General features: G+C 41.1%; 1 protein-coding gene across 1 annotated transcript in view; it reads left to right on the forward strand.

The window, feature by feature from the left end:
- The window catches only part of RARB (retinoic acid receptor beta), a 92,686-nt gene that overhangs the window by 17,678 nt on the left and 54,479 nt on the right, over positions 1–20,529 (forward strand). Inside the window, exon 2 of the mRNA XM_082499309.1 lies at positions 7,049–7,197. Coding sequence (XP_082355435.1) covers positions 7,049–7,197 — 149 coding nt within the window. The remainder of the gene's footprint in view (positions 1–7,048; positions 7,198–20,529) is intronic.

Here is a 20,529-nt window from a genome sequence, read left to right on the forward strand (position 1 = left end):
GCAGATCTGTTGTCTGCTGGGACATTCCTATGTAATTGTATATATGGTGTAGTAGTCTTATAGCAAGTTGGTTCCTGGCTGAAGGTGAGCCTTTCATCATCTCTCCTGAGTTGCTTGCCAGCAGCAGTGGTGGCTTTCGGGGGCAGAAGGCACCCAACCCTGGCCTGACTTGCGGTGGGCAGGTGAGCGGGGTGCACACGCAGGCTTGGGGGTGCTTCGGAGCTACCACGTTAGAGGGCCTGACCACAGACTGAGCTGAGTTCCCTCCTCTGTCACGTATCCCATGTGTAACTTGGGGCTATGTTTTGAAGATGCTGTTAGAGCCACAACTAGGTTCTGGGTTGCTGCTGAAAATCCCAGTTGGGTACTGCTTGCATTTCTCAAGGAATTTAAGACCCAAGCAAATCAAGTCCTTAGCTGTCAGTGCTCCTGTTTCCCATCTGTAAAGTAAGAACAGCTCTTCTCTCACTTTGGTGTTACAAAGGTAAAAATATGAATGCTCACAGGTTATTCACATACTGGAGTGGCAGGGTCCATGCTTTTACATCAGAGAGGTAGAAGAGAGCAGGATCTTTCATGCTGCTAAGTATGGCAGGACCAGAAGCGCTGCCTGCTGTGCTGCGTGGTGGGGACAGCGGGGCCCGGGGACAGTCACTCAGGGCACCTGTGATCTGTGCAGGAATGTCACTTGGGAAGATACGCTGGCAGGCGGGGCCCCTGCAGTGCCTTAATAAATGGCACTGTAAAGTCAGGTAACTGAATTTGCATGCTTAACAAATGGATTCGTTAAGAGGTCAGATTGTGGCATAATGGAAAAGTATGTTACAGAAGATTCCCCACCCTTCACTGGGCAACTGATAGAGGATATTTGTGGGAATAATAAACTCTGTGCTACAAATGAAGAAATTAGCTGCTAAGGAACAGAAGTTGTATTATGAGACTAGAACAGACGGCTAACCAAAAATTAGATGCTGTTGCCTTCTGATTTACTGCAAACAAATCTGGATAGCTCTGCTATGCTGGTAGTAGGATGCTGAACTTTATTTCCTGGCCCTAATCACCTGATGTGAATAAAGGTTTCAAAGGGCTATACTTCTGTCGTATTACCAAGATCAGTATCCACTGACTCCCGCTGACTTAGGTTACATGACTCTGCTGGTTAACATTACAGATTTGCAATGGAAACTTGGCAATTTTGTTGATGAAACGCATGAAGGAGAGAGCAAGCTGCATCATATTCCCAGTTCTAAACTGGGGGAGATGCGGCAGATGAGGGTAAACACTTCCTTTTCTGCCATTCCAGTTGGCAAATACAACTTGGTATACACACAGCAAAGGCATTTACTGACTATGAAGCAGCTTTTTTTTTTTTTTTTTTATTCATCCTTTGAAGTTAGTCTGGTTTTTAGCACTGAAATACTAAAATAGTTAAAGTGAAAGCGCTCCAAGGAACTGCTTTGCAAGTAATGGCTCCCCTCAAGGTTATGGAGGCCTTTCAAGGTTCATTCTTTCAAACACCTTTTGACTTGGCAGGATCACGATCATTACTATTATTTGCATTGGAGTAGCACTTGAAGGTCCTGCAGCGCCGGTTACTGTACACCATATTTTGAGACCCTGCCCAAAATAGCGTACTGTCTAAATACACGAGATGCAAAAGGGTGGGGGAAGAAAATACTGTCCTGATGGTATGTCTGCCTGCAGCGGAGCAATGGCCAAATTTGTACTTGGAACTTCATTAGGGTAAGGCTATCAGAGCAGAGAGCGTGCTTAACTGCTTCTTGTACTCGCAAGGCGGAGGGCAGAGTTCAGCAGGACCCCTCTTCTCCCAGATGCAACGGGACAGAAGCCAGCTGTCCGTATCGCTCTTGCACAGGCAAGAGTAGTAACAGCAAAAGCACTTTGGCTTTAGAGGCTCCTGCCAACTCCGCTGCGCCTATCGGGGCTCGCACCTTGTCTGAGATAGCTATTGGCAGCAGCAGGCTGTGCCCCAGGCATGGCTCTTAAAATGACCTGGCCCGAGGCACCTTTTAGGTGACCTTGGGTGCAGTTAGTCCATTAGTTAGACCTTGCAGATTGGGCTTCTGAGCTTCATAACCTCTACTTCGTGCTAGTTTTGTTGTTATTTTAGACATACTGTAGGAATCTTGAGCAGCACGTAGCGAGAACTTGCGGGATACTCTTTTAGCTTTTGAAATAACAGAAAAGGATCATTTTGGATTGCGCACCCTCAAGCAGAAACCAGGTCATGAAGTTTCATCTTCTGAAGTCCCTGGTGAAAGCAGAATGCCCCTTTTCAGGCTAAAAGCAAACCTGAAGACTTAGAGGGGTTTTTGGCTTTCTGCCCAAATTATACCTCTTTTTTTCTTAAGGCCTAGACAGTCTTGTAGAGATTAATTATGACTTGATTAAAATTAATGCTGGAAAAATTGGACTGAAGAATTAAAATAGAATAACTTGTATTTAACGTCATGGCTTTAAGGCAGATGTGTGCAGCTAGAAAGACGCAAATAATAAAAAAGAAACCCTCAAATGTGGACAACATACTTTCTTAATTACTTCTTAAAATCCTGATAATAGTATCTCAATCTGGAGTTACTGTGGGAGCCTATGTTTTAGCCCAGGTCTGTTGTGTTCATGTGTAATAAAAAGCATTCGCTCCTGAACCTGGGTGCATACCCAGCCCGACGAGGAAAGATTTTTGATTGTGGTTCTGATGTTACCCAGGCATCCCCTGAGCCTTTTCTTCTGTCCTCCTGCCCTGAGCCCACTCCACCTCCATGCCGTCCACCCCCAGCTCAAACAGCCGTCCAGCGCAGCGAGTGCCGATACGTGAAATAGTAGCCCAACTTCTTTCCTTTGTGTTGTTTTCTTTGCGAGGGAGAAAATGGGAGTCTTCGCACAAGGGAAGACTTTGTTTTCCTATTTCTGTTGTCTGTGATCCCCACCTGTTGTATATATGGTAAAAATATCTGGGACTTATAACCCAGCAACAGTCCACAGCCAGAGTCATGTGTGACCGGGTCAAACACACACTCGCTGGAGGGTCATGGCCAGGTTACTAAGTCAAGGCTGGCAAGTCTCCACCATAATGTTTTCTTTCTCTCTCACTCTTTTTTTTTTTTTTTCTTTCCTCTTTTTTCTTCTCCCCTTGTCTGTCTTCCAAACAACAGTTTTTAAAAAAAACAACCTCGTAACAATGCAAACTATTTAAGCATGACAAATTCAAAGGAGTTTTTTATTAAAAAAAAATTGGAGGGGGGGGGGGCTGAGTCAATGATATTTTGGATTTAATTTTATAGTATAGTTTTATGTGGCACATGAAAGAGAGAAATTTGTATTGAAACAATTGAGACCCACTTTCCCAGTTCCTGGCTCTTTCCTGGAAGATGATTAAAAGCAGACTTTTTTTTCCAGACGAGACATAAAAATTAAATGATCTACAGTATATAGTTATTTTTTCAAATGTTTGGAGGCTTATAAATAACTTCTACAATCAAATGCACACATACAAGCAGCAGAGAATCTGGTTCTAATTACTTGTACTTTAGTTGAACTTTGGCGTTTCCTTTGACTTTCTGCCTAATGTATGTGAGCTGTGTGCCTTGCACTCCTGCAGTGAATTCACAAAAAAAAAAAAAAAGGAAAAAAAAAAGGCAAAAAATCCAGACTCTTGTTGGTGCCAACAAAAATGAGGGTTAACAGAATGTTTTGACCAAATGCAACACTTTGCTATTCACCCTAATTAGCTGAAATTGCTGCTTCCCACCAGGGACCCTGAGCTCAGTATTCAAAATTCCCTTGAGGCGATCCAGGAAATGCCATTTGCTTTACAACTTCTTATTCTTTTAAGACTCAACTGTCCAAAGTGTGCATTAACATACAAGCTTAATAATCTAAGTTTCTAGCAAAACGCGAGGCATTTCATAGTGCCTGCCTGCTTCTAGTTGGTCACAAAGTAAAATACCTCCTCCATCTGTCAGCGTGGTTTAGCTGGCAGTAAATTAGCTCTCTCAAAGCACGCTGTGCTTTTAAAGATCTTATCTGCTGCTTTATCTAACCTTTAGAAATATTTCAGACATCTTAGGAATTGTGAAGTGACCGATTGTTTGAGAGTCCCTGTGTGCTTCAGCGGCATTCGGGTGTTGGGTGACGGCACTGAGGCTCTGTTTTCTCAGGTGAGAAGGGACACTGAAGTGTCATATCCCACAGGACAGGACAGCAGGGCATGGAAAGAAGTTCCTTCTTTTTTTTTTTTTCCTTTGCATTCTTCTTAAAATTTTAAGACTGCTTTAAAAATGCCTTTTCTGGCAAAGTCAACTGTCCACACCCCATCCTTTCTTTTTTCCACCCTGCATGTGCAGACATGCATTAGAAGAAAGCGGGTTCTGCTGTCGTGCATCCACTAGCCACCGACACGATACAGAAATAAAGCTTTATACCTGCTGAGCATGAATTGCTACAGATGCCTGCACCTGATTTCTACACTTCCATGCTGGCAGTACGTACGTTTTCAAATAAAGAGTTAAAAAGGCTAAATCCAAGGAAAAATACTAGGTCAGAAGCTGGAGTAAGAGTTGAGCATGTGTAACCTGAGTTCAAGCCTTCTCCAGAAAGCCGTGCATCTTGCCTGTGATCAACGGTGAATGCTCCCAGACTGGGTTTTCTTACAAAAAATCAAACTCTCTAGGCAGTTGTTCAGCTGATGCAAGTATTACATTGAATAGATTAAGCTCTTTTAGTGGCGTGTATGTATATGGGTGTTTTAGGAAAGGTCTTCTGGTTTACATTGGTTCTTTCCTTCTCACATACCTTTACAAATTGTTCAGGAAAAAATTCTCTAACGGTATCTTCAGCTCTTCAGTTGCTGACTATGTTGTGTATTTATGAACTGAGTTGGTTGCTTAATCTCTTCTGGGTATCGCAAGTTCCTGGTGCTTGGCTGGTGCCTGACAGACCTCTGTTGTACATATGGTCCATGGTTTCAATCCTACTATTGGATGCTAGCGCTTGTTTAGGATGAAATAATCAAAAAAGCAGAAGTGTATCAGTATTATTCCTCAAAGACTGCTTTCCCCAAACTGAAAACACAGGATTGCAGGAGTGCAATTGTTTTATTGAATGACACAACCTTGTTTTCCCATGGGGAGACTAAAAACTGCCTTTTAGATGGACTGGGAGAGTTGAATGAGCTAATACGAAACACATTGTCTGCTGGTATTAGAGTTTTAAAGCTAAAATTTTATCATTCCACAGACTGATTGGAAGCCACCATAATTCATGTACGAGCATGAAATAGGGCGCAGACCGTTTGAGGCCTCTCAAGGGCATTTGATGAATCTAACTTTAATTTAAAAGTACTAATAGATTATTGATTCAAGCAGGATGACTGTGCAGAGATCAATAACAGAGGACTCTCTGTCTCTCTTAAATACCAAAAATTAATGTTGAAAAGAAATTATCATTCTCATCTCTGTTTTCATTAAGAAAAAACTTCACTAAAGTTTGCTTGGTGCAGTAGGAACCTGTAGACTTTTGGTTTGCCAAGGTTCAGCGTATATGCTTGCTGAAATAGATAAATATAGTTCTGGACATTGTCTTAAAATCACAATTTATGGAGCCACGTTATTTTACTCTTCTGTTTTTTTTCACAGCCTCATTACTGTTAGATATATAAATAAATTGTTCCCATACTTCTTTGCTTAGAATCAGAGCCTTTAACTCTTCGCTCTGGCATTTATTTCCTTCTCAAGAAATGCCTGTCCTTGAAGTTGATGGTAGCTTAACCCGAGTAAAAATGGCAGAAAGGCGCCCTTCTCTCACAACTAATCAGAAGTTGCATCGTGCTCTGTGATGCCCTCTGTGAATTCTGCAGAACACAAGTTGACAATGAATCATGGGTTTAATACAAATGTATCATCTTTGTAATCTGAAAAATATCATGTACAGTAAATCTTGTCTAAGATTTTCCATTGAGTAATATTCTTTAGGGTTTGCTGTTAGTACTCTTGAGATTTAGCTCTGCTGATAGTGCCTAATATTTCTGGATAGATCTGAGTTCACAGATCCTGTCATTTCTGTGTATCTGTTGAAAAGTTAGAGGGATTTATCTGAGAAGCAACAGAACGGCTAGGTGAAACATGAAAATGTATTGCACATCTACAATAAATGTGAGGAATGATGACAGCATATCACAGAAAATGAATGCAGATGTTTTGGAAAGATGTAGTTCTCATGTCTTATCTCGCATCGTAGAGCTTTCACGTCCTTTCCCTGAAAAGGGATAACCGGCTTTTCAGCAGGTTCAAAACAAATGACCATCTAGAAATATTAAGGCAATAAAGGGATGTGGGGTCATAATATGTAAGTAGCTTTTTCTCAGAGAGGTTTCCTGATGTTACAAATCCCTAAGGTAGGTTAGGAAGTGTTGCTGAGTTGTGCCAAATTTTACAGATTTAAAAAAAAAAATAAAAAAAGATGAGTTGTTCAGGTAATTTTGTCTCTTTATGTATCCCCCGGTGCATGCCGCTCTCCTGCTGTGGCAGAATTGCACATTGGAAGTGTTACCTTTTGTAGAAAAAGGCAAGAGATATAAAAGCTCTCCCACCAAAATTAGGTACTGACTGGAAGGGTACATGCCACAGGCAGTTTCCCATTGAAGGCTGATATACAGCACACACACAGGGAACCCACGCAATTCTCAATAGGCTAAAACCCGAATATAGGCCCAAAGTTGTCCATTTTTGGAGCCTAGTAAGAGATTCACCCCTATATCTGAAGTGAGCTGAAGCTTTTGTGGTGTTGAGTAGCTGGATCATGAAAAAGGATCGAGTACTTAAAAATAAGATTCTGAGGCTATAGCAGGTAGTCCTGTCACTACTGGACTTGATTTAGTTCCCCTTTAATTTTGCTAGGAAAGACAAATGAACGTTTATTATACAAAGTTAAATATGGGGCAGTTTGATATAGTTATAATACAGTAAATAATCAGGTATTTAAAATTCATTCATGAATCATTCAATTATATTTCTTTTTTTTTTTTTTGTAGCAGTTGAAACTCAGAGCACCAGTTCTGAGGAACTTGTTCCGAGCCCTCCTTCACCACTTCCACCCCCTCGAGTTTACAAGCCCTGTTTTGTCTGTCAAGACAAGTCATCCGGATATCACTATGGTGTCAGTGCTTGTGAGGGATGTAAGGTAAGTGCCATCATCTCCCTCTTTATAGGACCACATTTCATTTTAGAGGGGTGCAAAGCAATGAAGTTTGGCGTGACTTGATTGTCTCCAAAGACGCCTGTGCCTTTCTTGTGTGAATTAATTCTGATTCATGAGTAAAACCAAGTAAATGACCATTGTGCCTGGAATTATTTCCCTTCACAACTTCTGCCGAAGTATGTCTTTCAGGGACTTTGTAAGTATCGACTAACATGAGAATGTGATCATAGATGCAGAGATAATCAAAGAATAAAGTGAAAATGCTTTGAGACTCTTCACTGTCCATCTGTAGGTCAGGTATACCCTGAGAACTCTCATGGTCGTTGTCTGCTCTCAGCCTGGCTTTTTCTGTATGCTGCTACCTCTCTAGATCCAGGGGGTGGAATTTGGGAAAAGGATCTGATCGTCTGGAAATTTTTGGCATAGTCTCTAACTGTCTAACTAATCTCAAATCAAATCGGGAATTTGAGGATAAGCAGGTTGGTATTTGCAAAATTTAATCCGGCAAACTACAGAGCTGGCACATCTGCTAGCTGCTTTCCAGTGCTGTGATTGTCAGACCACAAATTGACTATCTGTAGGATGTAGTAATATGATACACCATTCTGAAGTAGAGAGTATCTAAAGACTACGTGCGCATCAGAGAAGCAGCATCAGCTAAATCATGTATGTATGGCAATAATTAGAGGTGTACATACAGTGAACGGTATGTGTGCACAGAAGAAGATAGCGTGAAAAATGCTAAAGAAAAGATATCATAGGACAGAAGTTTCATAGTTAACTTTATTCGTTATGGTGCCCTAACTTACGTTTTTTTTTACTGATTAAACAAAAGACCTATGATTTTTATGTGTCAAATTATAATAGTTGTGTAGTGCTTAGTACAGTGAAGATCCTAATGGATGATCAAAATGTGACAGGCATTACACACATATGAATAAAGTTACTAGAATAAATTAATAAAAGGTATTTTGCTGGTTTATTTTTATGAATCATTTGAGTATTTTTCAGATACTGTGAGGTTAGGCATTTTTGCTTTATCCTTTGAACCTGCAACTTCTTCCATGGTACTGGCCTTTTGTAGTGTGTCATAGTCCTGGGCTTGCGTCATTAGGCAGGGAACTATAGGATTGAGTCTGCTTTCTCCCTTATTTTATAACCATAGGTACTGAAGTATTGAAAGTAACTATTTAAGCTCGTCTCAATTTAGAACCTCTTTCTGGTTTTGAGGTTTTCCTCAGATATTGTGTCTGTATTTTTTTTCTTTTAGATGCCACGAAACAGTTGAAATTTAAGTGTCTGTTAGGAAGGACAATGGTAAGAATATGCTGTAGCTGGCTTAATTAAATAGGAAATCTCATACTCAGATGCTAACACACAAATGGTGGTGTCATTTGCTCACCCACACATTCCTGTTAAGCATGGATGTAATTGCAGACTGGCAGAAAGGTCACGTGTTCCTAAGACTTCATTATTTTTGAAAAATATGCAAAGATATACTGTAGGGCTTTTATTGGCATACTGCAAAGCATTTTCATAAATAATTAAAGCAAGACCACACTTGTCAAAATATGTGAAGAAATCCATCTTGTAATGTATTAGCTATTACTCAACAACAACAAAAAAATCATGTTCACTTGTTTGCTAATTTGCAAGGTGGGGTAATTCAGAACGTAGAATTAGCTGCTGTTAAAAGAAAAAAAAAATACAACAAGATTAGTTATGTACAAAACCTGTCAGTCTATGAGAAATAACAAGATTCCAAAGCAGTAACTTGGCTTCTTGAGTCTGGTAATATTTGGATTAGTTGATGCTAGCTCTGCAACAGGTTGGGCTAGGATTTTGTGCATCTCTTCCACTGATTGAATCAACTTCTTTACTGAGTGCCAGAAACTGGCAAAGAAAACGGGGGGACCACTGAGTCAAGCAGTGGTCCCTTTGGTGGACAGTCATATACTACATTTGCTGTTGAAAGTTGTCTTGAGCTTTCAGGTCAACAGAAGTGGTGCGCTGAATGGCAGCAGTATGTGACCACAACATCAGAGACAGCCTCAGAAACCTCTACATTGACAGTTTCTACTCTTTCTATGAAGAATGTTACCCTTTTCTCTTGAGCCCTTTTGGACTTCATCTTTGCTCTACACTTGTTTTCATGCATTCATTTCTTGGTCCTGTACCATGAGAAAGCTGCCACATTGTACTTCATATTTCTAACCATCCAGGCTCCTGCCTGTACTCAAGTCTACTTTCACCCTTGGTTCCCACTATCAGTTCTTCATGCTTCCCTTTGTCTCCAGTGTATGAAGATACAGAAACCTTAGCCAGTTGATTTGCAAGTTTAAATAAGCACTGAGCATTGAGCACTGCCGCTGGGGAAGCCTTGTCTCCTGCGGATCTCCGCTTTTCAGTTGGTTTACCCAGGTTTATTAGAGAGCCTGAGTTTCACTGAAGGCTTCTGCTTGATGCGGAGCTGGAGTTTCATGCCGATTCTCTGGTGAATCAGGGAGCAGTAATAAGGAAGAATATATGTTACAGCCTTTTGTCTAGTTAGGAAACACAAATTTATTTCTCCTTTACCTGAACACACATCTCCATGCAATTTCGAAGAACTTTTATTTTCTTCGAGATTTGAAGTTTCACTGAAGCTGACCAGCCTGTTCAAAAGCTGTTGGGATGGGGAGAGGCAACCTCGCTTACAGACAGCTGGGTTGCACAACGTTCATTCCATAAGAAGCTACACTAATATCAGCCAAATCAAGTATCAATTCTCCTTTTTTTTTTTTTCCTCTTTTTCTCTGACCTTGTTGCCATTCTCTCTGCGTTCCACCATTTCTTTCTTCACCTGATTTGCAATCTCTGTTCTGTAATGTTAAGCTTTAAATTCACTCTTTTCTCCTGCATTGCACCTCCCTCTGCTCTGAGGTCTTTTTCTCAAGTCTTTTCCTTTTTCCTTTCTGACTCATTTACCTTTCCCTTCGAACTCCTGGCAGTCTTGTTTCTCAAGGGAAACAAATGGAAAACACTGCTCATATCATATTTATGTAATCAGGGCCCCATTCCTTTTGTTTTTCTCTGCTGGTTTTCCCGTGGTTTTCTTCTAGTTCTCTCTCTGTTTCTTTCTCCTTTGCCTTCCTCCTTTGAGCTCCAGTGAAGCTGCCATCACAGTGATGATTAGCAGTCTCCGTCTAGTGCAAAGGGACAGCTTTCTGTCTGGCAGGTTTTGGGTTGATGACTGCCTTTGATTCAGCAGGCTTTCTTTTTCCTGACTTTTGGGGCTCTTTAGATTCTCCTCCTACTTTGCTTACTGTTTATTCAGTCTCCGTAAGTGGCTTTTTCTTGAATTCCTGATGCTATTCTCTGAGGTTCAGTTCTTTGATTTTCCGTCTCAAACGCATCACCTACTGAACTGTTTTATGGTAGACCAATGGAGGAGGTCATGGCAATATTCTGCTCATAAAGGGTGTATTCTTAATGGAGCCTCTTCCAGCCTGGAGCCCTTGGACAGCTGTGGATGGTGATTATGACCTCAGTTTGGGAACCATTGCACTGGAAATTTTATCTTCCCTCAATTGTCACCAACACTCAATTGACACCAATGGATGATTTCCAAAGTTACCCCCATCTCTGATTTCTCCCCTGCCATCTTTCCTTGGTGTGTCTTCTTGCTTGCCTCACTGCTGCCTTGGACACAGAGACACACTTTCCACCTTCTCTCTTTGCAACATCACGAACTGTAGTCTCACGGCATGCAGTTTTTTCAGACATCGTGCCATGATGATGTCATTTCTTATCTGCAGCATTGTAATTCACACCATCTGGAGGAAAAGGGACAACACAATCTGCCTTCAGCTGCCTTCATTATTGCTGTGGTCTGCTCACATGGTGCTTAGATTGGTTTCTTCTTCTGTCCTTCCTTCCTCTTTTCCAACTCACTGTCATCCTTGGACCTTATTCTTTCAGGTACCTGGGAACGACCTCCTAACCTCCTTTGGCAAATGCTTTCTCATTATTCTAAGCGTCCCTTTTTTTTAAGTGATCCTTCTTTCGTACTCATTACCAGAGTCTTTAGTATTGTGCTCCACTAGAAAGGCTGTTCTGTGCCTTGTTTTGATATAGTAGTCTTTTAAGGTTTTTAGGGCTGGAGTATTTCATAATATGCACTTATGAACCACAATGAAAGTTTAGGAGCTGTCTAAATAACGTTAAGCTATCTTGTTTTCTAGTTTTAGTATGTTCATGCTGAAAATTTTATTTGTGATTATAGATTTGGAGTACCTGAATTTTTGCCTTCCAAATTTGAAATTTGGGAGTTTTCAGAAGGTTGATATCCTAAGCATTTTCCTCTATTTGGTCAGTTGAAATCAGCAATCAGGATGTTTTTTCATGGTTTAAACTGGTGTAAAAAAAAAAAAATAATAATAATCTTGTCTTTGTGTTTATTTCTGGGTGTTCTGCTGCAAAAGGCTTACATGCATCATAGCCAGTCAATGGCTTTGTGTGTGTATTAGAATCTTGAAACCAAACTGATCTTCACAGTGAACTTGTATTTTGTAAGAAAAATTCCAGATCCAGTCCATCCTTTTATGTGTAAAATACAATATATTGACAATATTCAGCTTATTTACAACTTTTCCATTTTGTAAACTGTGTGGCATTTCAGAGGCGGGTTTTGGAATCTACTTGTGTGTATCATGACCTCAGTTAAAGACTTCTGAAATCTTTTTTTTTTTTTCTTCCCCTGGTCTCTGGGTGTTGCTAGATTGCACGCAAACAAATTCCATACAAAATGAGCAGCTTGGGTTTATCCAGCTGGTACAAGTGGTTATAGGGCTGGCTGTCACCGAAAGCTCAGCTTTTTGGTCCTGGCTTGACTCGTCATTGTAGCCGGGTTTGCAGAAAGGGAGACTGAGTGTAGTGGGCTGGATTCCCCACACAATGCCATCATTGTGTGGGCGAGGAGGAGAAGCTGGTGTTCTGGCAGCTTCAGCTGTCTCTGAAAGCCTTGTCCCTTGTTCTGGGCGTTTAAAAGACGGCATTCCTCTGCTGGCAATCCTGCCCAGATTCCTGGCTTGAATTTGGTGGGCAGCAAAGATGCCTAGAGCAGTTTCAGGAGAGAAGACGGTGGAGCATATAAGAGGGTAGGTTTGCGGTCCAGCAGTTTTGTCTGAATGATCAAGGTGCCTCTCTGCCTGTTGTTGATGCTAACAGACGAAAATGTAGATAAATCTACTGCAGTGCCGAGTGATCCCAGGTTGGCTTCTATCATAAAAGAAGAATAGCTTTCCTTCCATCAGAGTTTTCATACAAAATCACATCTAATGTGGGATCATTAAAGTAAAAGGGTAGCTACATTTAATATATTTTCGAAGGTCTTCAGCTATGAAAATATGTCTATTTATTTGACACCTTCCTGACTTGAACATACGTATTTTTTTTTTATTCCAAAGACTCTAAGCAGTATGGAAAATGGGCATTGATATAAACCTTGAAATTTAGGCCTATAATTCAGTAGGACCAACTCCCACAAAAAAAAAAAAATGATACGCATAGGAGAAGAAAAAAAAAACAAAAAAGAGTGAAAATGAAACAATTTTTGCTACAGCTTTATCTTACTTGCTTACAGACCCAGTGGGAGGGAGTCCTACCACTCAGCTTGAGGCCCAAAATTAGTTGCCTAACTTTGAAGACTGGCCTCTCTCTGCAGTCAGTGGAGAGAGAGGAGGCCCTCTGATGGTTGATTCAGAGCATCTAAACTAGATCTACTCTGGGTGCCCTTCCAGAGCAGCCTGTCCCCACAAGCCATTGGGTTCGGTGCCCAAAGCACAGCTGTGTTAATAATCCCCATGATGTGCCCCACGGTTATGTCCCTCTGGACACTGGGAGGGTTGGGGTTCCCCCATTGCGGGACGTGAATCCGTGATCAGCATTAGTCAACAGCAGATTTACAAAATGCTACTGACAGAGACTGGAACTGGGTTTGATTTTGTTTATTTATTTGAAGTTCGGTGGCAAGGATATTACACTTCTGCAAGAAATGTTGATGAGTGGCCTAAAATATTTTAGGGTTTGTCATAGCAGAGTTCTCTTTATGGAACAGTGTCCTTCGGGACAGATGCCTTTTTCTTTTAGTAATGCCTCTTACATCACGTGAGGACAGATTTGCATTTTCTTAGGCAGTTCTGGGATTGTAGAGGGATCTTAAGCAGCAATTCTTTTTGATAACACCACTCTTGCACATGTTAGCTTCTAGGTATAATGTAATTATGTTTAAGCCTATACTTATGCCCCTTTACTGGGAATTAAGGATCCAGACATAGGATTTTCTCAGTTACCTAATACTAAAAAATAAAAACAAACTTCATAAAACCAGCTAACTAATACGTTGTATGTTTATTTGTTTGTTGGTTTGTTTTTTTTTTTTTCTGGCATGTTTTAATCACCTACAACTGAAACAAAAAGTAAGAAATGTGAAGTTGAAAATATGTGCACAGTATGATTTGCGTCATGGAAAGTAGTAATATTGTTTGCAGCAATGCAATTGTAAAAGCTTCTATGAGTTCAAAGAAAAATATAGATCAGCTTGAATGATCAAGCTGTATTCGTCTCCATTTAAGCTGTATTAGTAAGTGACAGTGCCAGCAGTAGAGATGCATGCTGTCGTTCATGCACAGCTATGAAAAATTCCTCAAATCACGGAAAATTGCTCCTAGTTTCACCTAAATCAACAATCATTTTTTATAGGGTGAAAAATGTATTTCAAGATACATTTCTGCATAATATCAGCTGATCTTAAACTATAAGTACTTTGCAGTGTAGCAACGTTGAGAGCCATTTGTTTGCAGAAAGCCATGCCATATGCAGAAAGACACTAAATGAGTTGCAACTGGTTTAAGTGAAGTAACGAAAACCTGGAGTCTTTATATATTTCAAACTATCAGAGGAGACCTGGTTGTTTTAATGCTGTCTTTGAGATTTTAGTTTTTTAAATAACCAAAAAAAAGGAAAGCAAGGTGTACTTTGAAAAGCTGGTGTCTGTGTCTCTGTAAGTTGTTAATTAATTTTTCTCTTTGTTTGGAAGTTAAAGCTTTCACCAAATACTGAATTTATTTCAGATTTTTTAAGGATGAGGAAGCATGTATTTATTGGAAGTCTACCAAGAGCAAGTAAAATCGATGAAATCGATGGGATCAGGGAAAATAATTTTGTGTTAACATATATTTTAAAATCTCTTTTCTGGGTAGTGTGAATGATGTGAAATGAAGAAAAAAAAATTAATCGCCAACCATGACAGATATAAAAATGAAAATTGTGTTGAGTGTTTGAATGCCCTGTTTGATTTCTGGTGCTTTGGGTCCAAGTTGTGGATTCTGCCTTTGCTGCTCCCCTCCGTTAGGCTTCTGGAACAGAGACAAAGAGCAGCAGTGTCTTTAGGGGGATATAGCATGTACACCCACAGCTAATATTCTTCTTCTCCTGCCCATTGCCCTCAATCATAGACCAGAAGTTCATCTTAAGCTGCAAGAATCAGCATTTTTGCTATTATTTTAATTTGTTTCTGGCAGTGATGCCAGCGCTATTAAAAGTGCAGAGATTATCCCAAATTATTTTCTAACCATGCTGCTCCAGTTATTCGTGAGCACAAGGGCTAATGTCCTGTGGAAACAGGAACTGGAAACTACTCCCTTATTTTGCATAAACTGTCAAATAGCAGCATATAATTGTTTGGATTAAATCTTGCACTCTCTTTTCCTGCAAAATTCCCAGTGCCATTAGTGAAGTCTTTCTCAAAAAGCAGCAGCAGCATCAGACTCTTAATCTATGGTGCATCGGTGACCAGCCACATTTTGGGTCATGACTGTGCCATCCTCTGTACCTGGAAGGTTTCTGGCTGTACCAGTTAGCACTCCTCCTGCATGCGGCTGTCTCCTGTGGCCGGTTTGGATGCAGCCATCCCGTTTCAGAGGATGAAGGAGTTAACTAATGTAGATGGGGACTTTCCCATCGTATGTCAGCCAGCCATAGTGCCCATGACTGTCCCCAAGAGCATTTCCTAATATAGATGTAGCCTGCGTGCCTGCTGACGTTGCATAGCTTTTGGGGGTCTTTGGCCAATAACCAGTCCATAAAAGCTACATTTTTTTCATTATTGTTATTAAATTAAAATTGTTGAGTCTTACTCTTCTGGCAGTGTCTATTCCTTTCTATACACACATACACACCTGAGAATACCGACTGTAAAAAGAAGAGACTTCAAATTTACATATGTATGTACCTGTTGTTATCAGAGTTGGATCATGGTTTACCACACGGAGGTAGGTACTGAAGAGTCCTTGTTAGATGCGTTTGTCACGTTTCTATCCAACTTTCACCTGCCGATAGCTGTTGTGGCTTATTAGCAGATGGCTGAGAGAGCTGAGGTTCACACCAGAACAGTAACACGCACATGGTTTGCAACAGCTTCAACAGAATTAAGTAAATTATATGTATGTGTAAAAGCGCTGTCTATGCAAATCGCGTCATGACGTACTGACGAGCGATGCCAGAAGCAGGTGGGCTGCGATTCAAGCTGGTACTCTTGCTGGCTTGCAAGGGATGTGGAGTGTATTTTTATTTTCCTGTAAGTAGGTTCTAATGGATTTTACTTTTTCAGTGTTCTTCACTAGAGAGGGGGGGAAAAACCTTTTATTTTGTTCTCATCTTGTCAATCTGTTTCATAGCTCTCCATTAGTTTAAGGACCACATGTGGCCTCTAAATATAAATGTGGAGTACAGACTGTCCTGTGCTCACCCAGAAAGTTGGTACAATATAGGAAAAAATGCAGCTTTCCACCATGTTTAATACAACGTTTTATAATATGATCTTTAAAAGTATTGTTTGCAGAGGTAATCCAGCAGATAAGGAAATAAGGATGTCTGAGCAAACATCTCAGAAATTAAATACTCTGAGGTCTTCTATTAACAGTGATAGCCTACCTTTTTTTATATACTATGCCATATTTACTTATGCTTACTGTACAGCAATTATAGACATGTAAAATTACAGTGAACTAGCTTTCTTTTTCTAACTCTGGAACTTTCTAAAAAGAAACTGGTTAATGAGACATTGATAGAGAATGATATACAAGCAATTGGTCTGTTAAATTTAGATGTAGGACAGCTGGCTGGACCCCACAAGAAAGTGCAGTGTTTTCCCTGGAGGAAAGGGGGAGAGTGCAACAGTTTGCTGAACGTGGTTCCAGCCAAGTGTTGACTTTGGTTCTGGTGAGATGGTTGGGGTCACTGTTCTGCTTGCTTTAGGCATCTTTTTAAATTGTAGTTTGCATTTTTCTTAACAAGTACTTAAAGATTTTCTGAGTGGTGCATCTTAGAGAAGTGAATCCAAAATTAAGAGGTTTCATAAGTGTACAAAATGGAATTATCCATCATCTAATTCTGTTCACTTACATGTTAAGTAGATATTCAATGCTGTTTGCTTGCTACTTGTTTTTAATTTATTTTGAAAGATACACCCATCTATATTTTCTGGTTATCGTAAACCATTCACACAGTTCATAAGTGGTCAGCTTCCCAATTTGGAGAAATACTTTGGTTGGACTTGGAAAGTGACTTCCCATTGCTCTCTGCGCTTACTAACTGACCTGCTAATGGAAACTGAGGTTCTTTCTAATCCCGGATTAAGTGTTCCTTTGAGGAAATTTCCTAAAGGGATATTTTCTTTAGCTTCTTCTGGAAATGGAGTGCAATTGAATTTGCAGCATGGATCCCAGAGCTGTTCAGCTTTGCAGAGCTCCTTTTTGTGAAATTTCAGTCTTGTGCTATAGCAGGAAAGACAATTGGATGTAATTTTCCAAGATTCTGTATTTCCAATACGGTTGGCTTTACAGATTCTTTCTTCAATTTGTTTATTGTATACATTCTTCTTTTTCTTCCCCCTGTAAAACAAAAGAAATGCGTTACTAAAAAAATGCTTCCATTTTTGAATAGCCATTCCAAAAAATAAGAAACTGCCAAAGTTAAGATTATACCCATGTGCCCATCTTTCCCTATTTGTAGCTGGATTTTGCTATAGTCTTGAGGTATACATATGTTGTTTCTTGAGTTCCATATAAAGGACATACTTGTTGTGTCCTTCTTCCTATTTTATATTATTCTGATTATTTCAGAGGAACATCCCATATACAGGAGACACCTCTAGGTGTGACACCTGTGCAGCTCAGTACTCCACTTACAAAAACTTCTTGTCGTGTTAAAGAAGCGATGCATCCAATTCTGTAATTGGTAGTTTTGGTATATTGGTATAGTAACTGTTTAATTGGTAGACTGCTGCAGCTGGTCTGCCAAATATACAGGGTCCGTACTCATAAATTGTTCTTCCCTCTGATAATATGCAGGAGTCCCCACAATTTCCACAAATCAATTCAGGAGACAGCTGAGAAGTGGAAAGACGTTTTTGTATATAAAGTCCCTTATGATTTCACATGGCCACACTTAAAATTTCTCATTTAATATATTTTAGTGGGAAAAGTTATTATGCAATAAAAACTGTATCATAATACCTGTGTTTAAAGGGGAAAAGGTATATTGTTTCTGGATCCCCTGTCTAGAATAACGGATACATAAATTACAAGGTGAGACGGCAGTCGCAAGTAGTGCCAAAAAATGTAGATTGGTAGGCTGTATATGCAATCGGCGATTTCACTCCAGCTACAGTGAACCTCAGTGACTGCTGGGGACCCTTCCAGCGCCAGAGGGGAGAGCCAGCAGCCCCCAGCCACAGCACGTGAGTAGGGTCTGCCATCACCTGGCAGCAGGGAGACTGATAAAATGCTTACGGAGCAAGTTTGTTCCCATTTCAGAGTTTCTTTAAAAGTGACAATTTAACGGGACCCATTACTGTCAGCTGTGGCCGGTTCCCTCTCCCTCCTCCCAGGCATTTACCAGGGAAAACAGAGATTTATAGCCATGGAACAGCCGCTCCGACGGGCTGCTGTTCACTCCTCCTGCGAGTGTCCCGGCTGGCTGCTCTCCAGATGAATCTTCCCAACAAGGGAGATGTATTCCCCTTCTCTGGGGTGCTTGGCTTGCTTTGGAGTTCTGTGCACCTATGATAAATATGTGGAAATTATTAGATCCTTGCTTCAGAATGCGCTGTGATCCTCATGTGCTTTCTGCCAGTCCAAAAGAGTGACAGGGCTCCACGTTCAGGGAAATTTAAGCAGAGCATTTTAGAGAAAGCTCTGCAGCCCATCATACTTGAAATGAATGAGTGCTACCAATTTTTTACCTTTTTTTTTATTATTATTTTCTTTGGACTGGCAGATCAAGGCATTGCTCAGATGTCACTGCATAGGGTCTTAACCAGTCCATGTTTATCCATAGTGATGCACAGCAACTACTACATGTACAGAAACAAAAGTGAAAACTACATATTTTTTTGAAAGGAAAGAAGAAAGGGAGTGTTAGGTGAACAGGAGAGGTGCAAGCACAGTACCCAGGAGCCAAATGGATGAGCTAACTAAAAAGACCTTTTATCTTAGCCCAAGTCCATGTGATTTTCGTAAAGTGAAAGAATGATCGTCTTGTGATTACATGAGCTCTGTGCTTGAATCTAGCCATTGATTAAAGTCTGGCAAGGGAGGGAGAAAACAGGAAAACATCTTGCTAAGATTTTCCTGTGTTAGATTAATCAGCCCCAGTTCATTCGCTCATCTCTGAAAGGTCATGTTTTCTCGTCGTCAAAAGTTGCCCACTGCCAGACTCTCCCTTGCTTCCCTACGGCTTGGCTGAACAAACAGGGATGCCCAACACTGGGCAAGGTGGAGGCAGCATTGCATTTGGCCTGTAAGCTGTGATGCTTTTTCAGCGTGTGTGATTTGTGTCAGTGTTTGCAACGAGACACACGTCTCTGATTAGTGTTACCTTGAGAGTCCTTATGCTTGGAGGAACTAGTCAGTTGATTCCTCTGGCTCTGTTTGTGCAGTTGCTAATCCCTTGCACTGGCACAGACTGCATTTCATCCACCTTCCTCAGCCTGCTTTTCCATGTTGTTGAGACCATTTTGACCGTGTGTACTTTGACTGTGTACGGGAACCGGGCAGAGGGATACGGCCACCATCTCACTCCTAAAAATGGTGGGTTTGCCAAGCTGGTCCAGCTCCAACTCATCCCTCTGCTGTCGCCTTCGGTAATGAGTTTCAGCTGCAGTGTGGAAAGGTAATTTTCCTTCGCTACTGCCAGTACTAGAGAGCCAGACTCGCATATTTCTGGGTGTTTACTTGAACTCTGTTTTCTAGTCTCCAGGCATCTGAGTTTTACAAAACTCGACGTTTTACGAGGTTTTCGTGGGTAGTTTTGTGTTAGCAGTTTCTTTGTCTCTGAATGCAGGGGAATGAGAGTGTAGCATGAAGTAGTAAGTGCAAGATACTATTTGCCAGATTTTAAGAGATCTGATACAACATATTTGTTTAGAGATCAATTGTCAAAACTAAGGGCAAAAAAAAATTATGGGGAGATAATGAATATGTGTTGATGAGTCGCTCAGATGGATGCCTTAAAACCATACCAGGAAGCATAATGGTCAAGACATCTGGTTTATTTTGGCATGTTTATGTCCTTGTTATTTCTTCTGAATATTTTGTGGTTGTTTTCTGCGTTGTTTTCATATGTCACTTCATCCCTCCCCAGAAACTTCTCTGCTGCGGATCGGGCACATTTTAAAACTTCTCCCAGGTCGGACCAAGGGAACAGAAATGTGCTGGGTCTGGAAGGCAAGCGGGAGCCATCCTGCAGCACCGCCAGAGCCAGCCCCTCGCCGGCCATCCTGGCAGGTGGGTGCTGGGCCAGCACCCGCAGGCACCCACGTGGCCGGCCAGGCTCGGGCTGGGGCACTGCCGTGGCTCCGAGTGGGCTGTGAACACAGAGGGCAGCGAACAGCTAGCTGTGCATGCAAACAGCATGAATCTCTCTGGTAGAGCAAGGGGAATTGTGCTTCAGCCAGCTTGCAGGCATATATATAAATATTTGTGGCATAGCCTGCATTATTGTTTCAGCTGAACTGTAAACATTCGGTTTCTGAAAGTGGGTTAGAAACTAGCGCCGCTATAAATTTCAGATGGTGCAGAAATGCAAGGATTTTTCCATTGGTTGACAATTAATGAAAGTCCCCGTGCCTCTTCTGCTAAATAACCGTGGTGCCAAATATGTGCGGGAACTCTGGGAGCCTTGTGGTGAAGACAGGGAGGGGAGGAGGAGGATGCAAAGCCTGCCCGTGCGGGGAATTTCCTTGGAGCATGCACATACCTTCCTTTTTCCATG

This window comes from Vanellus vanellus (assembly GCF_965231255.1).
Source record: "Vanellus vanellus genome assembly, chromosome: 2".
NCBI classification, from domain to species: Eukaryota; Metazoa; Chordata; class Aves; order Charadriiformes; family Charadriidae; genus Vanellus; species Vanellus vanellus.